Here is a 17,331-nt window from a genome sequence, read left to right on the forward strand (position 1 = left end):
TAGGTATAAAAGTACGACAAAGTGAATTGAACTGGCAGAAAATTAAAGAATAAGAAAGACTGAAAGAACATTTGGAGTTACCTGTTAATCCAAATATAGAGAAACGCAGAAAAAAACAAAAGAAAATAAAGAAAAAGTCCTTTAAAGGAGGTTTATTTCTTGCCATGTGAGCCCCAAGGACCAACCTTAACCTCCGTTCAATCAAAAAATAAACTGCAGGAGATCAGTTAAGTTGACCAGTTGGATCAGATTTCATGCCACTTTATTGATTGCCCTGGTTTGACATATACAACAGTACATAAAGACAACATTAGCAGCCATAAAAAGTCAGACTGTGGTGGTGTTTTATGATCCGGTTCATCCTCCTTAGGTGCCTCTCTGAGCCAGCCAGCGCCAGGGGACTGATTTACTCGTCACACAAGGGGGACATATTTAGACGTTGTGAGCTGGAGGTAGTATAGTCGGTAAAGCTGGCGGGGCAGAAAATGACCCAGACAGTGGGAGTGTGGAAGACTAGAGGGACTCGCCGGTTAACCTCCCGCCATTAAACCAGACGTGATTTCTGACTAAGGGCCAGGGGACAATGGACTGCACTACACTAATTACACACCCTGACATGGATAATAGGAAATGTGCTCGCTCTTTATGAGGACGAACAGACGTCTGTGGATCCGTCTTCAACAATTTGTAGTTGTAGCAGAAATAAAAGGTCTTAAATGTAGCTTCTCAGACGTGTGGTCTATGCAGTAAAAGCAAAAAGGTCCTATTAAATCCGTCTGCTAATGACTGCAGGGAGGAAAGACCGCGAGGTAGCAACGTACGTGACTCAATCAGATGGACTTGGCCCTATACGCTTCAGGTAAATAACTCAGATTTAATGCATTTCTTATATAAGTAATTATGTCTATGTGTATATTGACCTGCCCAGGTGTCAAATTCTAACTCCCACTAATCTAAACTAGTGTTTTGTGTCTGTGTGCTATATGGGACTATTTATAGGGGACCGGACCACCAACCAGAGACCACCTCGATGTCCAGGACTGACAAGCAAAAAAGACTTTCCACCATGAGCGCACACACACGTGGAAAAAAAGATATAACTTGTTTTAAAAAAACAGTTTTCATTCACTTTTTCGAGTTTATACGAGCTCACAACTTTCTCCAGCTGTAATCCAGAAAGATTAGACTTCTGATCCAGCTGCAAGGTCGATATTTGGCAAAGAATAGAACAGTAATAATAGAATAGAGTCCTGTAAAATAGAATAAAATAGAATACTGTAGAATAGAATAGAATGGAGTATAATATATTTGAATGGAATAGAGTATAATAGATTAGAATAGAATAAAATAGAATAGAATACTGCAGAAAATATTATGACAATGTAGAATAGAATGTAAATATATGGAGGCATTTATAATGTATTCATGTCATATCATATAATATGGCTATTTGTATTTAAGTGGAATAAACTTTGATTTGCTAAATAGAATAGAATCGCATTGATTCTGTATCACAAACAGCTATTTTGATTTCAAAATAGCTGTTTGTGATACAGAATCTATGTTACAGTATCTATGCGATTTGGTTTGCGGTTTGGATTTTTATGTTGTGAAGCCAGATCATTTTTCAAATATGTGGTAATAAAAGAGAAAGCATCACTTTCATTTACTGTAATCATAATACAATCAAAATATATGTTATGATGTCAATCATTTAGGCTGTTAGAGATCATTCAACTGTACTTTTAAGGGCTCCTACGAGGTTAAACTTAAGACTTCTACAACAACAAAAAGTGTAAAAAAAGTGTTGTAAATAAAAGTCGGTGAACAGATGTACAGTAGAGCTGTATCACAACAAAAACAGATTTTTAAAAATCTATTATTGACATCTTGCATTATATTATAAACATATTGATTATTCAAGTCAAATTATATAAACATAAGTGTAAGTTTGCTGATTACAACTACAACATTGGACCTAACCCTAAATATTTTTATTCTAATTTTTTATTATTTTTTATGTATTTATTTGTGGGCCTATCTATTTTTATCACCCTCTGCATTAATTTCCCTGTCATGTTTGAATGTATATTTTGGTTGTTTGTTTTGTTATGTTTTTTTATTTTTTGTTAATTTTTGTTTTAGTTTCGTTTGTTTTTGTAAGAAGAGAGAGAGACGTTCAGCAGCAACACTTGACTATCCCGCCTCTGACAGTAAAGCGGGTAACCAGAGATTCAAAAACAATACGTCATCCCACAATGCACCGCGCTCACGCTCTCCTCGCAGCATTACCTCATCCCACAATCCACCGCGAGACTAAGAATCTTCTGGGTGGTCGTCAAGGCAACGCGCCTTATCGAAAGGGCTGGTTTCCCTCCTCCCTCCTCCCCGCGCCAACGACACGCCCCCCAGCCAATAGGAGAGCCCCATCGTGACATCATGGCTATTTTTAGAGAGGCAGCGGCAGCAGATAAGGTTTAGCCTCCACGCTGCCGGGCTCAGAGTATACACACACGCGCACCCGGAGCAGAGCGAGCACCGCGGACCAACAGTGTCGGTGGCTGACGAGAAACAGTGAAGAGCCACTCACGGACTCGATACTAGTCTGGATACTTTGGAGACATCTTTGTGAACTGTTACACTCTGAAAGAAGTAAGTCTCATCAAGAGCAGTGCGCACTCCAAAGTTTGGAACTTCTTTTTACGCACAGAGAGGACGTTTTGGAAACCAGTGTGTTTTTTCCCAGAAGAACCGGGGGAGGAAAAGTTGTTTTGCTGAAGACTTTAGTTGCTACTTCGGTTCCTCTTCCATGTATACCAAGATGGAAACTACTTTCTATGACGACTCACTCAACGCTTTCTCCCAGCACGACAGCGCCGGCTTCGGATACAGCAACCCCAAAGTGCTGAAGCGCAACATGACGCTGAACCTCGCCGATCCGTCCGGAGCTCTGAAGCCTCACCTCCGCGCCAAAGCCGGCGACATCCTCACCTCCCCCGACGTGGGCTTGCTGAAGCTGGCCTCGCCGGAGCTGGAGCGGCTCATCATCCAGTCCAGCAACGGGCTCATCACCACCACGCCGACTCCGACCCAGTTCATGTGTCCCAAGAATGTCACGGACGAGCAGGAGGGCTTCGCCGAGGGGTTCGTCCGAGCCCTGGCGGAGCTTCACCACCAGCACATGCCGGGCACCGCCAACGTGAGTGTCCCCTCGGCTCCTCAGACCGGTGTCAACCCCGCGCTGCCCCCGGTTGCCGGTGCCGCCGTTTACAACAACAACAACAACGCAGCCATGCGCTCCGACTCGCCGGTTTACGAGGACTTGAACACTTTCCACCCGGCCATCAGCACGGTATCGGCACCGGGTTACACCACCTCGGCCCCGGCTATGTCCTTCCCCGCCGCCCTGCCGCAGCTCCCCCCCATCTACGGGCAGCCCTCCCGGCTCTCGGCGCTCAAAGAGGAGCCCCAAACCGTGCCGGAGATGCCGGGGGATACGCCTCCTCTCTCCCCGATTGACATGGAGAACCAGGAGCGCATCAAAGCCGAGAGAAAGCGGATGAGGAACCGCGTCGCCGCGTCCAAGTGCCGGAAGAGGAAGCTGGAGCGCATCTCCAGGCTGGAGGACAAAGTCAAGAACCTCAAGTCCCAGAACTCGGAGCTCGCGTCCACCGCCAACATGCTGCGCGAGCAGGTGGCCCAGCTGAAGCAGAAGGTGATGAACCACGTCAACAGCGGGTGCCAGCTCATGTTAACGCAGCAGCTCCAGACCTTCTGAGGAGGTGAAAACAGAGAGAGATAGAGATTAAAGACTTTGGTTGAACGAACCGGACGCGTCCTGTGAGAGTGTGAGTTGCATCTCCCGTAAATCGTGACGGGTTTTTTGGGATGATGTGGCGCGACACTGGCAGGACCGGGGGGGCGGGGGGGCTGCACTGAAGTTCCTGAAGTGCCACGCGCTCCCCGGTGGCGCGTCTCCAGAGAGGGGCTCGGGACAGTGAGAGCAGCCATGAACAAGAGGGGGGTGGGGGGGGACATGGCAACGAACAGGATGCCTTTCTGTATCTGTTTCGTGCTGTATTTCTTTCTTTATTTAAACAGAACTGGACTGAAGTTTTTCTTGATTTTTTTTCCTTGTCTACACCCAGCTCTGCATGGACCTTATCATGATCATCAAAGGAGAAATTCAGTATTAGAGAATTTAGGAACCTGCAATATTTTCTTGCTTTGTTGCCATAAAGGCCTCAAACTTGGGCGTGTTGGCCAACTCTAAACGGCTGAAACGTTGTAACAAAAGCTGCCTGACTTCTGAGTTACAGTACAATGTACTTGTTTCTTTCATAATTGTAAGAAAGTCAATTAGAAAAGCTTCAAGATTTACTTGTTTTTTTTCTAAACTTGTTTTAATGGGGTTTCACTCATTGTTATATGTATATAAGATCAACTCGGAGTACTTATGTTTACCATTTGTAATATGAATACTGTGTAATTTTTTTTAAATGTTTTGTTTTCTGATCACTTCAGAAACTAATCAATATTTAAGAAAATAAACCAGATGAAATGAAGCAACATTGCCTCTGTGTTCTTGTACGTGTGTGTACGTGTGTGTGTGTGTGTGTGTGTACGTGTGTGTGTGTACGTAAAAAAAGAAAGAAAAAGTGGGTGTGCCATGTCATGAGCTCAAACAATAAAGCATGTTGCAACATGTTGCAAGAGCTGGTATAGTTCCCAGCACCTCAAGGTAAATTCCATTAGTGCAGGTATTGATCCGGGCTAAGTGATTGCGTTCCAGGCCCACTGAAGGAGATCAGGTCCGGCCTGTAGCGCTTGAGATATCTCCACTGTCTGTCTCACACAGTCAGATATACCTGAAGAGTATACATGTCTTATAAAACCTCCCATCGTTCTCGGGTGTTGACACAATACACGTATTACAACAGGTTAAAGTAACATCTGAGGTGTCACTGATTTGACACATAATAAACAGGAAAATCACACACTGTGCTGTTGCACCATACAGTTATTCAGCACTATTTCCTGTCCTCGTGTGACTTAAGAAAGCTCCATGTCGAAACAAATATACATGTTAGGTCCTGTATTGCAGGTGAATACACACATCTACTCCATAAAACATAAAAAAAGTACCACTGTGGTGTGTTTTCTGGATACATTGTAGACTACAATGTACTTTTAATGAGTAAAAAGTATAGCTTAGAGGAACAAATAATCAATACGTTGAATATGTTCAGTTATTTTGCCGAACCATTACACATATATGTACCTTGTATATCTGTATACAACTGAAAGTAAATTAACTTAATGTCCACAGTAAGCCCAGCAAATATTATAATCCTCATCCCTGCATATAGACTCCAGTGGCAGCAGGCGAATGTGTCGGGACGAGGTCAGGTGTGGCAGTCAGGTTACAGTGTGTGGAACGCTCACGAGCCACCAGTGTGTCCTGCTTGTAATGAACCGCTAGAGGGCGACACAGACCCGTTTACCTGAAAGATGAAATTTAAATATATTTTTTCTTTTAAAGGAATATTTTCACAACATGGTTTGATGTATAAAGCAGCTAATTCAACTGTTTGAGTTTGATTGTTTTATCTTAAAAAAACAAATACAATATAATTACATGAGGGTAATTATTATATCTATACAATTCAATTGTAAACAAATTAAGAAAGTTGATGGTCTGGGGTGGATTTACTCCTTTTTTAAATTATTATTATTTATTATTATTTTCTTATATTCAAGATTCAATAATGTATTGCCATATCAAGTTGATTTGGCACTAATCAACAAAGCGGGTAATCATGTTGCTTACACAACAGAAAATACTTTCACAATTACACTGCAGTACTATATTATTATAATCATCGTCATGATTCTAATTCCCCTGTAAATCTGCTTTATTGTTCTGATTTCTTAAACATGGGGCAGCGTGACATCATTCCCGGAAGGCGGAGTCCTGCTCCTTCCATATAAGGAGAGGGAGCGCTCGGAAGATGCACGTCACGTCGGAGGAGGAGGAGGAGGCGGGCATTACGGGAAGTGAGTCGAGTCTTGTAATCTCTGCATAATACGGAGAGGTGAACCCTGAGAAGTTACAACCGAGAGGAACACTGGACCGCATGAAGGGCAAATCAATGAAAAGATCACAGAGGACACGAGACGTCTGTTTGATGTCAACTTAATAGATTAATACAAATTCTAATGTTAAAAAATCACAATGGAAATCCAATATCTAAATCCGAAGTAACTAGATCTGTAATTCTTTCATTTGATTGTTTATTTAGAAGAAACAGAACAATGCTTATTCCCACAATGGAGGGCACCATAAGTAATTAAATAACGCCATTATTAAACAAATTCACAACACTGCTGCCACATTCAGTGGTTTGTTTTGAGGTGCTTTTAATATAATATTGTTTTATACTACGTTATTTTTAGAGGAAACTATTACAGCCTATTTTACTCCACTACATTTATTTGACAGTTATAGTTAATTACTAAGATTTTACAAGGAAACATATATAACAAGTAGAAGTATCAATCTACCTCAACGAGCCACTATATTAATATGCTGCTGACATGTTAATACATTCTGATTTATAAAACTACTTTAAGTACAATTTTGAATGGATCTTGTATTTTTTGTGTATTGTTTGGCTGCATCTGCCGCCATTTAACACACATAAATAAATGACTTGTGTTCGGTGTACAATTTGATTAAAGTTTGATTCGATGGAGCAGAATGGGGTCATGCAGCACCCACACACAGTTAGAGTGAATGCGTGTTCACTCTATCTCTCTGAATTCAATTACAGTTTTTTACTGTTTTGTTTTTAAATCAGGTTTTTGTGTTTTTATGTGGCACTTGTGTGAAAGTGTTATGCTTCTTATGATCTTGGCCAGGACAAGAGGAGGATGAGATTCCAAACCTCTATGGGATTATACTGGCTAAATAACGGTTAAATAAAAAAGATTATATTAATTTTATTACATTAAATGAAAAGTTTCGAGAATAATGTTGCCAAATCATCAAAATACAAAATTAAGCAAAAACAGTCAAATTACTATCAACACAACATTAAGACTGTTTATTAAAGATATTTAAAATAAGAATTGTACAGTGACCGCTCAGAAGAAACATTGTATAATTACAAACTACGATCATATTGTATGACTGCTATCATTACTGCCGTGCTAATGCTAAACTAGCAATGTTGATGGTCACAAAATCTCACAAAGGGCAGGTTGAGCCGGACAGATCTGTCTGTATTTTGTTGCTAGGGCGAGGTGTTTTCACTTAGCAATAAGGTATAACACACACACACACACACACACACACACACACACAGCCAGAACCACGAGTTACAACCTTGCTGAAGTGTGAAAGCTAGAGGAAATCTTTTTTTGATTAGAATGTTAAATATACTCAAAGGTTTTGATGCTCAAGCGGCGTCAAGCTGCATCAACCCCTATGCTGTGGAGGTAATCCGGGTCAAGAGGAGGGATCTAGTTTACGGGATCTCGCACACCGAGGATCTACTGGATCTTCTGGTCACGGAGGGGGTCATGACGGCAGCGAAGAGATCCGTCGTCTTGACCATCAGGACTCGCATGGATCAAAACTCCAGGGTCCTGGACCACCTGGAGGCCAGAGGTGAAAGGGCGTGTCGGATATTCTTACACCCGTGTCTCATGCTGGCAGAACCCGACCTCTACCAGCGCATCAAGACCTATGCTGGTGGTGTGAATGAACGTGTCCGAGACGCCAGGAGACAGCTGATTGGATATCTGCTGGAAAGAGACCAGGAGGGGCTGGATGGAACTGAGAAGACTTGTTCTTTATCCGCCACCAAAGGAACAAAGACATCTAGAAGCCCTGAAAAGGAAGACACAAGCATGCCACTTCTAAAATCAGAGGAGCACAAACCAGCACAAAGTAAACCAGAACATCTCATCCACATGATCGCTTCAGAAGGGGATGCAGTGCTGCTGGAGCAGCTGTTGAAAGACGCTGATATTAACTCCGTCAATTCCTCCAACGAGACTCTTTTACATGTAGCTGCTGAGCGCGGTCGCCTGTCCGTCATTGAGCTCCTGATCCGCAAAGGAGCCCGACTGGACCTGCTGGATAAGAAGGGTCACACGGCTCTTCACAGGGCAGCCGGCAGGGGTCACGCCGAGGCAGTCGGGGCCCTCGTACAGGCCGGGGCCCCCATCTACGCTCTGGATCAGCAAGGCAAAACCCCCGTTCACCTGGCAGCGGACAACGAACGCCTGAGTTGTGTGGACGTCCTGGTGAAGGCGGAGGCCAAGCAGTCGGAGAGCCACGACACTCGGGACATGTTTCTCCACCCGGCCGCTGTGAGGGGTGACTGGAGGCCGGCCCAGTTGCTGCTGCAGAGCGGTGCTGCCGCCGTCGCTGCCAGAGGCAACCGGGAACAAACAGATCTGTTTGACGCCGTTTCCAGGAACGACGACAAAAAGGTGACTGTCCTTCTAAACGCGGGGGCTAAAGTGGAATACCACGTTATACATGAGGCCGTCAAGCTCCACGATGAATCAATTCTACATCTGCTGCTCGGTGAGTCTTTTCACCTGTGATAATTATATAACATCGTCGTATTTAGGGGAATCTATTGGCATAAACGGAATCTGTTATTAATAAGTATGTATTCTTTAGTGAATAATCACCTGAAAACGAATAAGAAACCTGTTCTTCGTTGCCTTAAAATTAGCCTTTTATATTTACATACTGAGCGGGTTTTCTTCACGGAGCTGGTCGCCATGTTTCTACAGTAGCCCAGAAAGGACAAACCAACCTGCTTCTACTCCACACGCACAGGGGGGGGCGCTGTTGTTTTCTTCTCCAGGGCTGAAAAAACAACAACACAGGAAACCTCCACTGGTCATAAGGAGCTGCAGACTACTACTTTCTGCAAACTGCAAACTGCTACTTTCACTTTACGTTCATGTTTTTTTGAGATGTTAGATGGAAGCTGCAAACAAGCAAGCTGTCACTATATCTTGTTTTTGGAAGCCAGCTTTTTACCTCAGCACACCTATTTATCTACACTCCTCTGCTGTGGGCAGCTGAGCTGGGGCACACTGAGGTCTTCAGGTAAGTGTTCAACACGGACTAAATGTTGCTAAAACATAATGACGTGTCTCTTCCATACATCCGATAGCAATGGGGTATCAGTGACGTTGCAGCTGCTCACAATGCTGCTTGCTCCAGTATTATTTTACACTACCACCAGGGGGCACCAGTGAATGATATTCTTCATTTTTACACTTGGTGGCTTTAAATTTTTGCTTTTAAATTGTTTTTCTGATTTTTGCATGCGACAAACCATGACATGTACAGTATACAACAGGACAGAATAACATTCAACACACAGTAAATGCACAATGACGCAAAAGTGTGGGTTATAATCTCCACATTCTTGCTCCTATTACAACATATATTCTATAAATCCATTACTGCAGCTCTTTCTTGATTATGATTATGTGTGTCTGTATATATATCCAATATGATTTTGTTGGATATTTTGTTGGATGCTACTCATTGTATCTTTAAGTGTATGTGTTTCTCATCTCAGAGCGCTGGTAGCAAAACGGGCCAAACTGGATGCTGCTTTATCCAACCTCTCCTCAACGTTGCACCTGGCCGTCCGCAGTGGCAGTGTGCCCATAGTGCAGACACTGCTGGAAAAAGGATTGGACCCCAACATTACCGGACCTAAAGCCCAAACCCCTCTACACCTGGCAGCTCAGTGCAATAGGCCAGAACTAGTTGGTCTGTTGTTAAGAGCTGGAGCACAGGTAAATGTTCAACCAGTGTCCATTTTGTAGATTTCTTCTTGTATATGTTTGTGGAGAATTGGAGTTGTGTGTCGTTTCTTTAGGTAGATGCAGTAGCCCTGGATGGGCTGACCCCTCTGCACATAGCCAGTCAGCAGGGCCATGCAGGCCCAGTGATCCGGCTTCTTCAGGGCGAGGCAGACCTCGGAGTCAGAGACAGGCTGGGGAGGACAGCCTTGCACTGGGCGGCCTCTTCCCAGGGAGGAGGCCGTGTGGTAGACTTGCTGCTGTCGGCCAAAGCCAACCCAAACACCACTGACAATGAGAAAAAAGCTGCCCTCCACCTGGCCGCCGCGGAGGGGAAAGTAGATGCCGTGACCTCACTGTTGTCCCACAAGGCAAAGGGAGGGGCTAAAGACATGCATAAAGATGCAAGTTGTGCTGGATGATTATAGGCAGGTGAAGGTAACTGCTGGTGATTCACATCTGCCATGTGAGGTGTTTCTTCCTGTATGAATGAGGCTGACGAAACCAAAACCAATGGAGACCCCAGAATGACATGGTGGGGTTTTTTTTCCTGCTAGTTTTGTGTTTTCTCACTTATGCAACATTTTCAGTTCTTGGTAATTCTTTTGAGTCGCTCATCGCTTTTCCATTGTGCTGCTGTCGTGTTAAAAGCGTTACTGTTGCATCAGAAAATGCTTTGTCACACCTCAGCGGTCTGTTATAAATGATCACATAAGACATATTTAGATTATTATGTGTTTTATTAAATAATCGTTTGAAGTATTAAAATATGTTTTTTTTGTTAAAGGATAAAAAATGCCTCTGTATATGAGAGGTGGTGGGGCCTTTCTTATTACTGTGCCCTGCAGGGGCCAATTGTGTCAAAACCTGCCCACGTTTGGATGGTTTCTTGTCACTTCACAAGTTAGGAAAGTTGATAAAGTGTTTTTACTCTTCGTCCCAAAAGAAGAACCAAATGTGAGTCACAAATTCTTTCCAGTTCAGACGGACCTCCTCCTCTGAAACGTGTTTTAATGAATTCAGTATCTGAGTGTCTTTATGAAACACTTTGATTCATTCAAAGAGAGCATTTTGTCAATAAGAAACACCCTTAACAGCCCTCTGAGGGTTAACAGAAGGATGTGACAAACCACAGGCAGGGTTTGAACCCACAAACTTTAGACTGTGAAGAAGCTTCTACACCAATTGAGCTGTCAAGACTTCTTAATGTGGGTTAATTGTTCAGATTAAATCAAAGATCAGGGCATTGCTCCACATGGGTTGGGCTTTAATTGTGTCAGGTTTCATGTAAATTGATGATTAAATAAATGTATTACAGTGTGTTACAAGTTTTTTTAAAACCCTTAAAATATTTTTTGTTTCCGGCTTCCCCTTTTCCGGGTTTTTGATCTAAGGAGTTTTAACGGGTAACAGGTGTCCGTGTGAACATGTTTCAGTGTGAACAGGTTTGAAGGTGAACATGTTTCAGTGAGAATATGTTTCAGTGTGAACATGTTTCAGTGTCAACAGGTTTCAGTGTGAACAGGTTTCAGTGTGAACAGGTTTCAGTGTAAACATGTTTCAGTGTGAACAGGTTTCAGTGTCAACATGTTTCAGTGTGAACAGGTTTCAGTGTGAACAGGTTTCAGTGTGAACAGGTTTCAGTGAGAACATGTTTCAGTGTGAACAGGTTTCAGTGAGAACAGGTTTCAGTGTGAACAAGTTCTTTGTGTTGAAGCATCCTGGAGATGGTCAAGTGATCTAGTAGGACGTTGACTGTCGGTGATACAACGCGGGTTCGATCCCCGCCTGAGGTAAGATACAGGTGTGTGTGTTTGATGAATGTATGTGATTTCATTTCTCGCAGTGAAAATTTCAAGCGTTGCGTTCACAAAACAATACGTTCGTCGCGTCGATTTCAACTTGCGAATTTCCGAATCAACTTCCGAATTTACATCATCAGACAAGGAGGAGACAGAGAGCACGTAAGTCAATGTGAGCCCAGGTGGTCAAGCTAACTACCTTAGCAAGCTAGTTAGCATGTCGGGCATGTCATGCTTTTATTTATTATTATTTTGAGTGTTTTAGTCCGCTGTTCAACTGACTGCAGGTGACAGCTCCTCTGCAGTGTAACACACCTGCAGTTACACCTGCAGCACCTGCATTATACAGTTAACCTGCCTTATTGAGGCTTTTAATGGGTCATCTGCAGGATTTAAGTCAAAACTGGTACATTTTAAGGGACAGCAATCTCTTAAAAGGTAAACCTAAACCGTAATTAAAAATAGATTAAAGTATTTTAAAGTGTACAAAATAACATCACAGGTAACTACACTTTCATTTGTACCTGAAAGGACCTACATTTTTCAATTAAGATACACATTTGAGGTCAATTAATGGAATATCATGTTTGAACAGACAGCTGCAACAGTAAATAATATGTGAGCTGCCCACAATAAAAAATATTATATATACCGGGGCCTGTACAGCATATCAGATTAGTGCATCCTTAGTGAGAAGACTCATTGAGGACTCAATAATCTTCAGAGATTTTCAAAGTGTGGTGTCAGGCCAGCTCAACACCTTTTAATTGCATCTTTATATCTTATATATTATATATATATATATATGTATGTATTAGATTTAGCAAACGTAATGTATAACCTGGCCAATATTATAATGAGAATAATTAGGAAATATAATTGAGATTTAGTTTTGTGTTGAACCTTAACAATATATATGTTGTGGTTTGGGTTTACAGCTGCACGTGCAATGACGCCGGGAGTTGCTCTCGCTGTATGTCACGTGACCGCTACTGTGCGTCACGTGTCTTTGTTGTTGTAGGAGCCGCCGCAGTCTTGCAGACTCTCTGGAGTAAAGTTTGAAATGGCACGAAACGAGGAGAAACAACAAGGGAAGCTGAACAGACTGTGGCTGCAGAAAGAGAGAGAAGGTGAGCAGCTGTCTACCGTAACACATAATTTAATTGTATTAATATTTGACCGATAAAAGCACCTACAGCTAGCTTAAACTGTTAGCTACCGTCCCAGCGATGCTAACTCACAGTTAGATGAACTGGTTTAAATGAAGGAAAGAAGATAACTAATGTGCTTTATGTACGTAATATTAAAAGGCAGTTATCCCGTCTTCATAAGGCTGATTTATCTCTTAACCATGCTGACATATTGTTTTATATCTATGCCCATTCTGAGCCCATTCTTTCAGTCAGTATTAAGTGTTATACATCATATGATTCAGGGGAACAGGTGCAGTGTAAAGACACCATTGTGCATTCATTTCCTTTGTTTGAGTATACCATATGTGACATTTAAAAGAGCCCCACCAGTGAAATACTGTTGAATAACTCCGTAGTCAACAAGGGGGATTGTTGTTTGTATTTAATTGTAAAAGATGTTTAGGTGTTGTGGAGCTTTGTGTGAGGTTTGGTACAAATACACCTTTTCCTCGGTGAGTTACAACCATTTATTGGATTTTTGCTGAAAATAAACAGAAGACGAAACAGACTCACAAGCTGAGAATCGTTACGGTTCAGACACAGTTTAAAGCTCGTCTCTGTCATAAACCGTTCCAAAGTTATCTAATGTAGCATCGATGCTACGCTCTGCTTAAGAGGCTTACAGGTCATGTTTTAGTTTTCAAGAAACCTAAACTAATGTTTTCTCTTAAAATATCATTTACAGAGGGACGCCTCAAGGATGTACATGAGCGGAGACCCAAGCTGGTAATGAAGACGCACTAAACTCTCATTAATAGTTGTTCGCGCTTCACCTCAACTCACTTCTACTATTTTACTAGTTTGTTTCAGCCGTCCCTTTTCTTTTGCAGTCTACTCTTAATTCAGTCTCCTCTGTGAAAAAGTGGATCCCCAGCATCAAGAATGAAATCGAGTATTATTTGCAGGTGAGCGTATCGTTGGTTATGTGTAAAACGGATTCCACGGAGATGGTTTCTGTCTAAAGGTGAATGTCTTGTTTTTCTCAGCAATCGCAGCTGTCTCATTACCCGGAGAGGAAGATAGCCGAGTTCCAGCTGCACATGGAGGCCTTGGAAAGAGAGTACAAAAGATTCATCACCAAACTACGAGTTCTGGACCCCGGCTGCAAACATAAGCCATGGACTCCTCGAGCATACTGCAAGAGGAGAGCAGACACACAGGACTCTCCAAGCATCGGTCAGTGTGTTAAAGCTTGTGACTAATCTCTCACATACAGTAGAAGTTTGTGCTCTTATTAGATATAGTTTTAATCATCATCATGTTTTTACTCTTTTTAAAGAATAGTTCATTCAAGAATGTTAGCCCAGAAACAGGAGAGAGTTGTTCGTCACGACAGAACAGATCTACGTCCCGAGGAGTTTCTTTCTAAAATGTTTATGCAACAAGATGTCTGAACAAATATTTATTGTTTAGAGTTTCCAAGACGCACATGAAGGCAGCAGACTCCTCTGTCAGGTGACTGTAGAACAGGTAGAGCCTCTGGAGAAGGTAAACTGTAGTACTCTGGACCAATGTGACACCAGGCCTCCTGCTCTGTTGTCTTCTTCGTCCTATTTTTAAAAAAAAAGGAAATTTTGCACATTAAATACACAATATGTCTCAGTGAAAGGCTGTGCAATGAATCGCATTTTGTATTATATTAAGATTTTAGCTTCAAACGATTATGAAAAGGAGATAATAGAGAGGAAACGGTATTGTGCTGCATTCCGTTGCGTACTGACGCTCTGGTTTGGTCTTGTGGCGTAAAGCCGGTCCTGTCCTGGTCCTCGGTGTGAAACGCAGACCCCGTCACTCTGACCGTGCTTTGTGGGTGTTCCTTTTTTTTGCCTCGTCATCACAAATTCATATTTATATTATACAACCAATGTGTTCATGATTAAATTGTTTACAAGAGCACAACGTTCTTGTAACCACTAACCTCTTAGTTTTGCTCTCAAAGTGCAAAACTCTCAAAGTCAATGAGTAATCGAGTTGAATAATTGTGATATCATTATTGACTCTTTACTGTCTAATCTTAATTTGCTGTTGCTGGTCTAATATCCTTTTGTTTCTGACTGAATTTAATTTTGAGTGAACGATTTATTGAAGCCAGAAGTAGCTAACCCTTCCTCCCTCTGTGTACCTTCGCTCTCATTCACAGTGAAACACCCTCGGCCCTGTGAGTCACATGACGGTAGAGGTGAGAGTGACTCGGCCAGCAGTTGGACAGGATGTCGCAAACCCTCAGCCCCTGAGAGAAAGTCACCTCTCAGCCATTCGCAGAGCAGGTTTCAAACCCTTGTCCCCACCAACCCAAACTCAGAAACCTCAGACCAGGACCGGCCCCTCTCCTTTGACCACACGAGGCTGGCGGTGGCCACTGCCGCGTTCAGAGGACCGCCACTTCAGCGAGGCTCCTCTCAAACACAGAGCCTGGCCCGGGTGCTGCAGTCCGGCCTGCCAAACCTGAGTAACGCCTCAGCGAGGCAGCCGCTTTCAACCCAGAGCAGAGACGCACGGGACGATGACGGCGCGACGACGGGATCTGCCGTTGGACAGAAATGCGCCGTCAAAGACCGTAAGTCAGACTGTGAAGCTGCAGAAAGGAAACCTGGGAATTCATCCAACACTGGGACAACGGAGGAGAGGACAGGTCATGTCCTGGGACTAGACTGCTACTCTTCCTCTGATGAGGAGCGTGACACGTGATGTTTTGTCTTTCATCAATAAATGTAATGATTCACGTTTTTTAACACTTTGATGCTCTGTATTCATTCAAAGGCGTCCTCAGTGGTGTCATATTAGACTGTTAGACATGTGGATCACAATATCTCGCTGGTAAAAAAAACAAATAGAGAAAAGCTGAATATTAAAGCCCCGCAAACAAGACCTGCGTAAAGGAAAAGTGTACGTGTGCAAGAAAAGACATGAGTAATGTCGTTCATTTCAGGTTGACAGATTCATCGTAATTTTCAGGCACTACTCCGTTTGTGCAATCAGTCATCGCGACCACATCGATCTCCATTATGCAACAGAGAGGAAGGAGAATCCGTGAGAAACAGACGGTAATACTTGCTGATTCAGTGATTCATTTTACTCTCCTTCTCTGGCTGCGTGAACTAGAACAGCAGCACTGAACACGACCTGGTTAGACCCCCCCCCCCCCCCCCCTACAACGCCACCCTCCCACCTAACCCACCCTGTGCCGCAGCTGCTGCTGCTACTGCGAGGACCGCATGACACTTCTGGGAAACAGACTCATCAGCTTGTAGACTGCAGACGCTCTGTGCAGTTTATGGTTGAGTTTGACGTGGTTACCCTTTTAGTTTGTGCACACTCACTGCAAGGTGGGTTGTCCTTCGTCTCTGCAGGGGCCCTTGAGAGAGGAAATGAAACTTTGCAACAGTGGACAGAGCAGAGGTCTGAGAGCTTCTCTTGCAGGTGGCAGAATACACACATTGTGGTGGGCCTCTGCTGGCCTAGACAGAATCACACAGTTATAGCTATTTTATAATTTAATGATTTTTCATAAATACACTACATGTATTCTAAATATTTTTCCCATTAGCTTAATATCTCATTGCACAGCTACTGTCTTCCTCAGTTGCGCTGCTTCCAGTGCAGCTTGTTTTAAGTGGAGCTTTTATTCTATCAGATTTTGCCCCCATGCTGTAAAGAAATCTGCCCGAGGCCTGCAGGAATCCCTGTGCAGTTTAAGTAAATGGGGACGATATTGTTGATTGTCATAGTGTTCAACCAATCAGATCTTTAGTTTGACATGTTCGGCGTATTCTGTGACGTGCCAGAGCTTCTAGCTGGCCTACAAGTATGTCAGCGTTAACGTGCGGCGTGACTGGTCAGTGGGCTAGCGCGGCTGTTGTGAAACTAGCCAGCAGAACTTTGCAGTAGTAAGAGTTAAAGTTTAAAGATATGCAAGAAGATTTTACATGACATTACATTTTTTGTGTTTTGGCAAGTTGGGCGGTGACAATCCCAATATCTACTGCCTCTGTGGAGCGGACATTTTCAGCCCTCAAACGCATCAAAACGTATTCAAGAAGTACAACTGGGGAGGCTCGACTGTCTTCACTGGCGTCCATGAATCGAGAAGGACTTCTTGCTGGAACTGAACCGCACTGATGTACTGTACAACCGCGTCATTGAATTCTTTGTTCACAAAGAAAGGAGGATGGACTTTGTCTTTAAATAGTGAACAGCAGCTTTGGTGAGTGAACTGCTTTTGTTTTTACATCTGCAGTAGCGTTACTACTGTGCTAATGTTTCTATCGTGTCGTTTTTATGATATGGTTAATATTGTTCCCTCTGATGTGAATAATTGGATGGTGCTCTTCTACCTGCTTTGTTGTCATATAAATATGTGACTGCTTCTTGTGAGATTGTTCTTGTCATTGTGTTAATTACATAGATTTTGACTCTATGCATTGCCCGTTAATGACGCAGCATCCCGTCATGCTGCGTCATAGTGAGGTTATCAGGAGGTGGTTGAACTG

The 17,331-nt window shown here is 43.0% G+C and overlaps 2 protein-coding genes across 2 annotated transcripts; both read left to right on the forward strand.

Annotated features, from left to right (window-relative positions):
* Positions 1 to 2,514: 2,514 nt before the first annotated feature.
* Positions 2,515 to 3,915, forward strand: jun (Jun proto-oncogene, AP-1 transcription factor subunit). Its single transcript, XM_079157307.1, has one exon. The coding sequence runs from the start codon at positions 2,810 to 2,812 to the stop codon at positions 3,776 to 3,778; it is 969 nt and encodes a 322-aa protein (XP_079013433.1). The 5' UTR covers positions 2,515 to 2,809; the 3' UTR covers positions 3,779 to 3,915.
* Positions 3,916 to 12,672: 8,757 nt separating this feature from the next.
* LOC306694545 (uncharacterized protein) lies at positions 12,673 to 15,602 on the forward strand. Its single transcript, XM_079157446.1, has 5 exons — positions 12,673 to 12,778; positions 13,527 to 13,567; positions 13,672 to 13,746; positions 13,828 to 14,017; positions 14,982 to 15,602. Exons 1-5 carry the CDS (start codon positions 12,712 to 12,714, stop codon positions 15,527 to 15,529), a joined length of 921 nt encoding a protein of 306 aa, XP_079013572.1. The 5' UTR covers positions 12,673 to 12,711; the 3' UTR covers positions 15,530 to 15,602.
* Positions 15,603 to 17,331: the final 1,729 nt, after the last annotated feature.

Source organism: Pholis gunnellus, assembly GCF_910591455.1.
Source record: "Pholis gunnellus genome assembly, chromosome: 4".
Classification (NCBI taxonomy): Eukaryota; Metazoa; Chordata; class Actinopteri; order Perciformes; family Pholidae; genus Pholis; species Pholis gunnellus.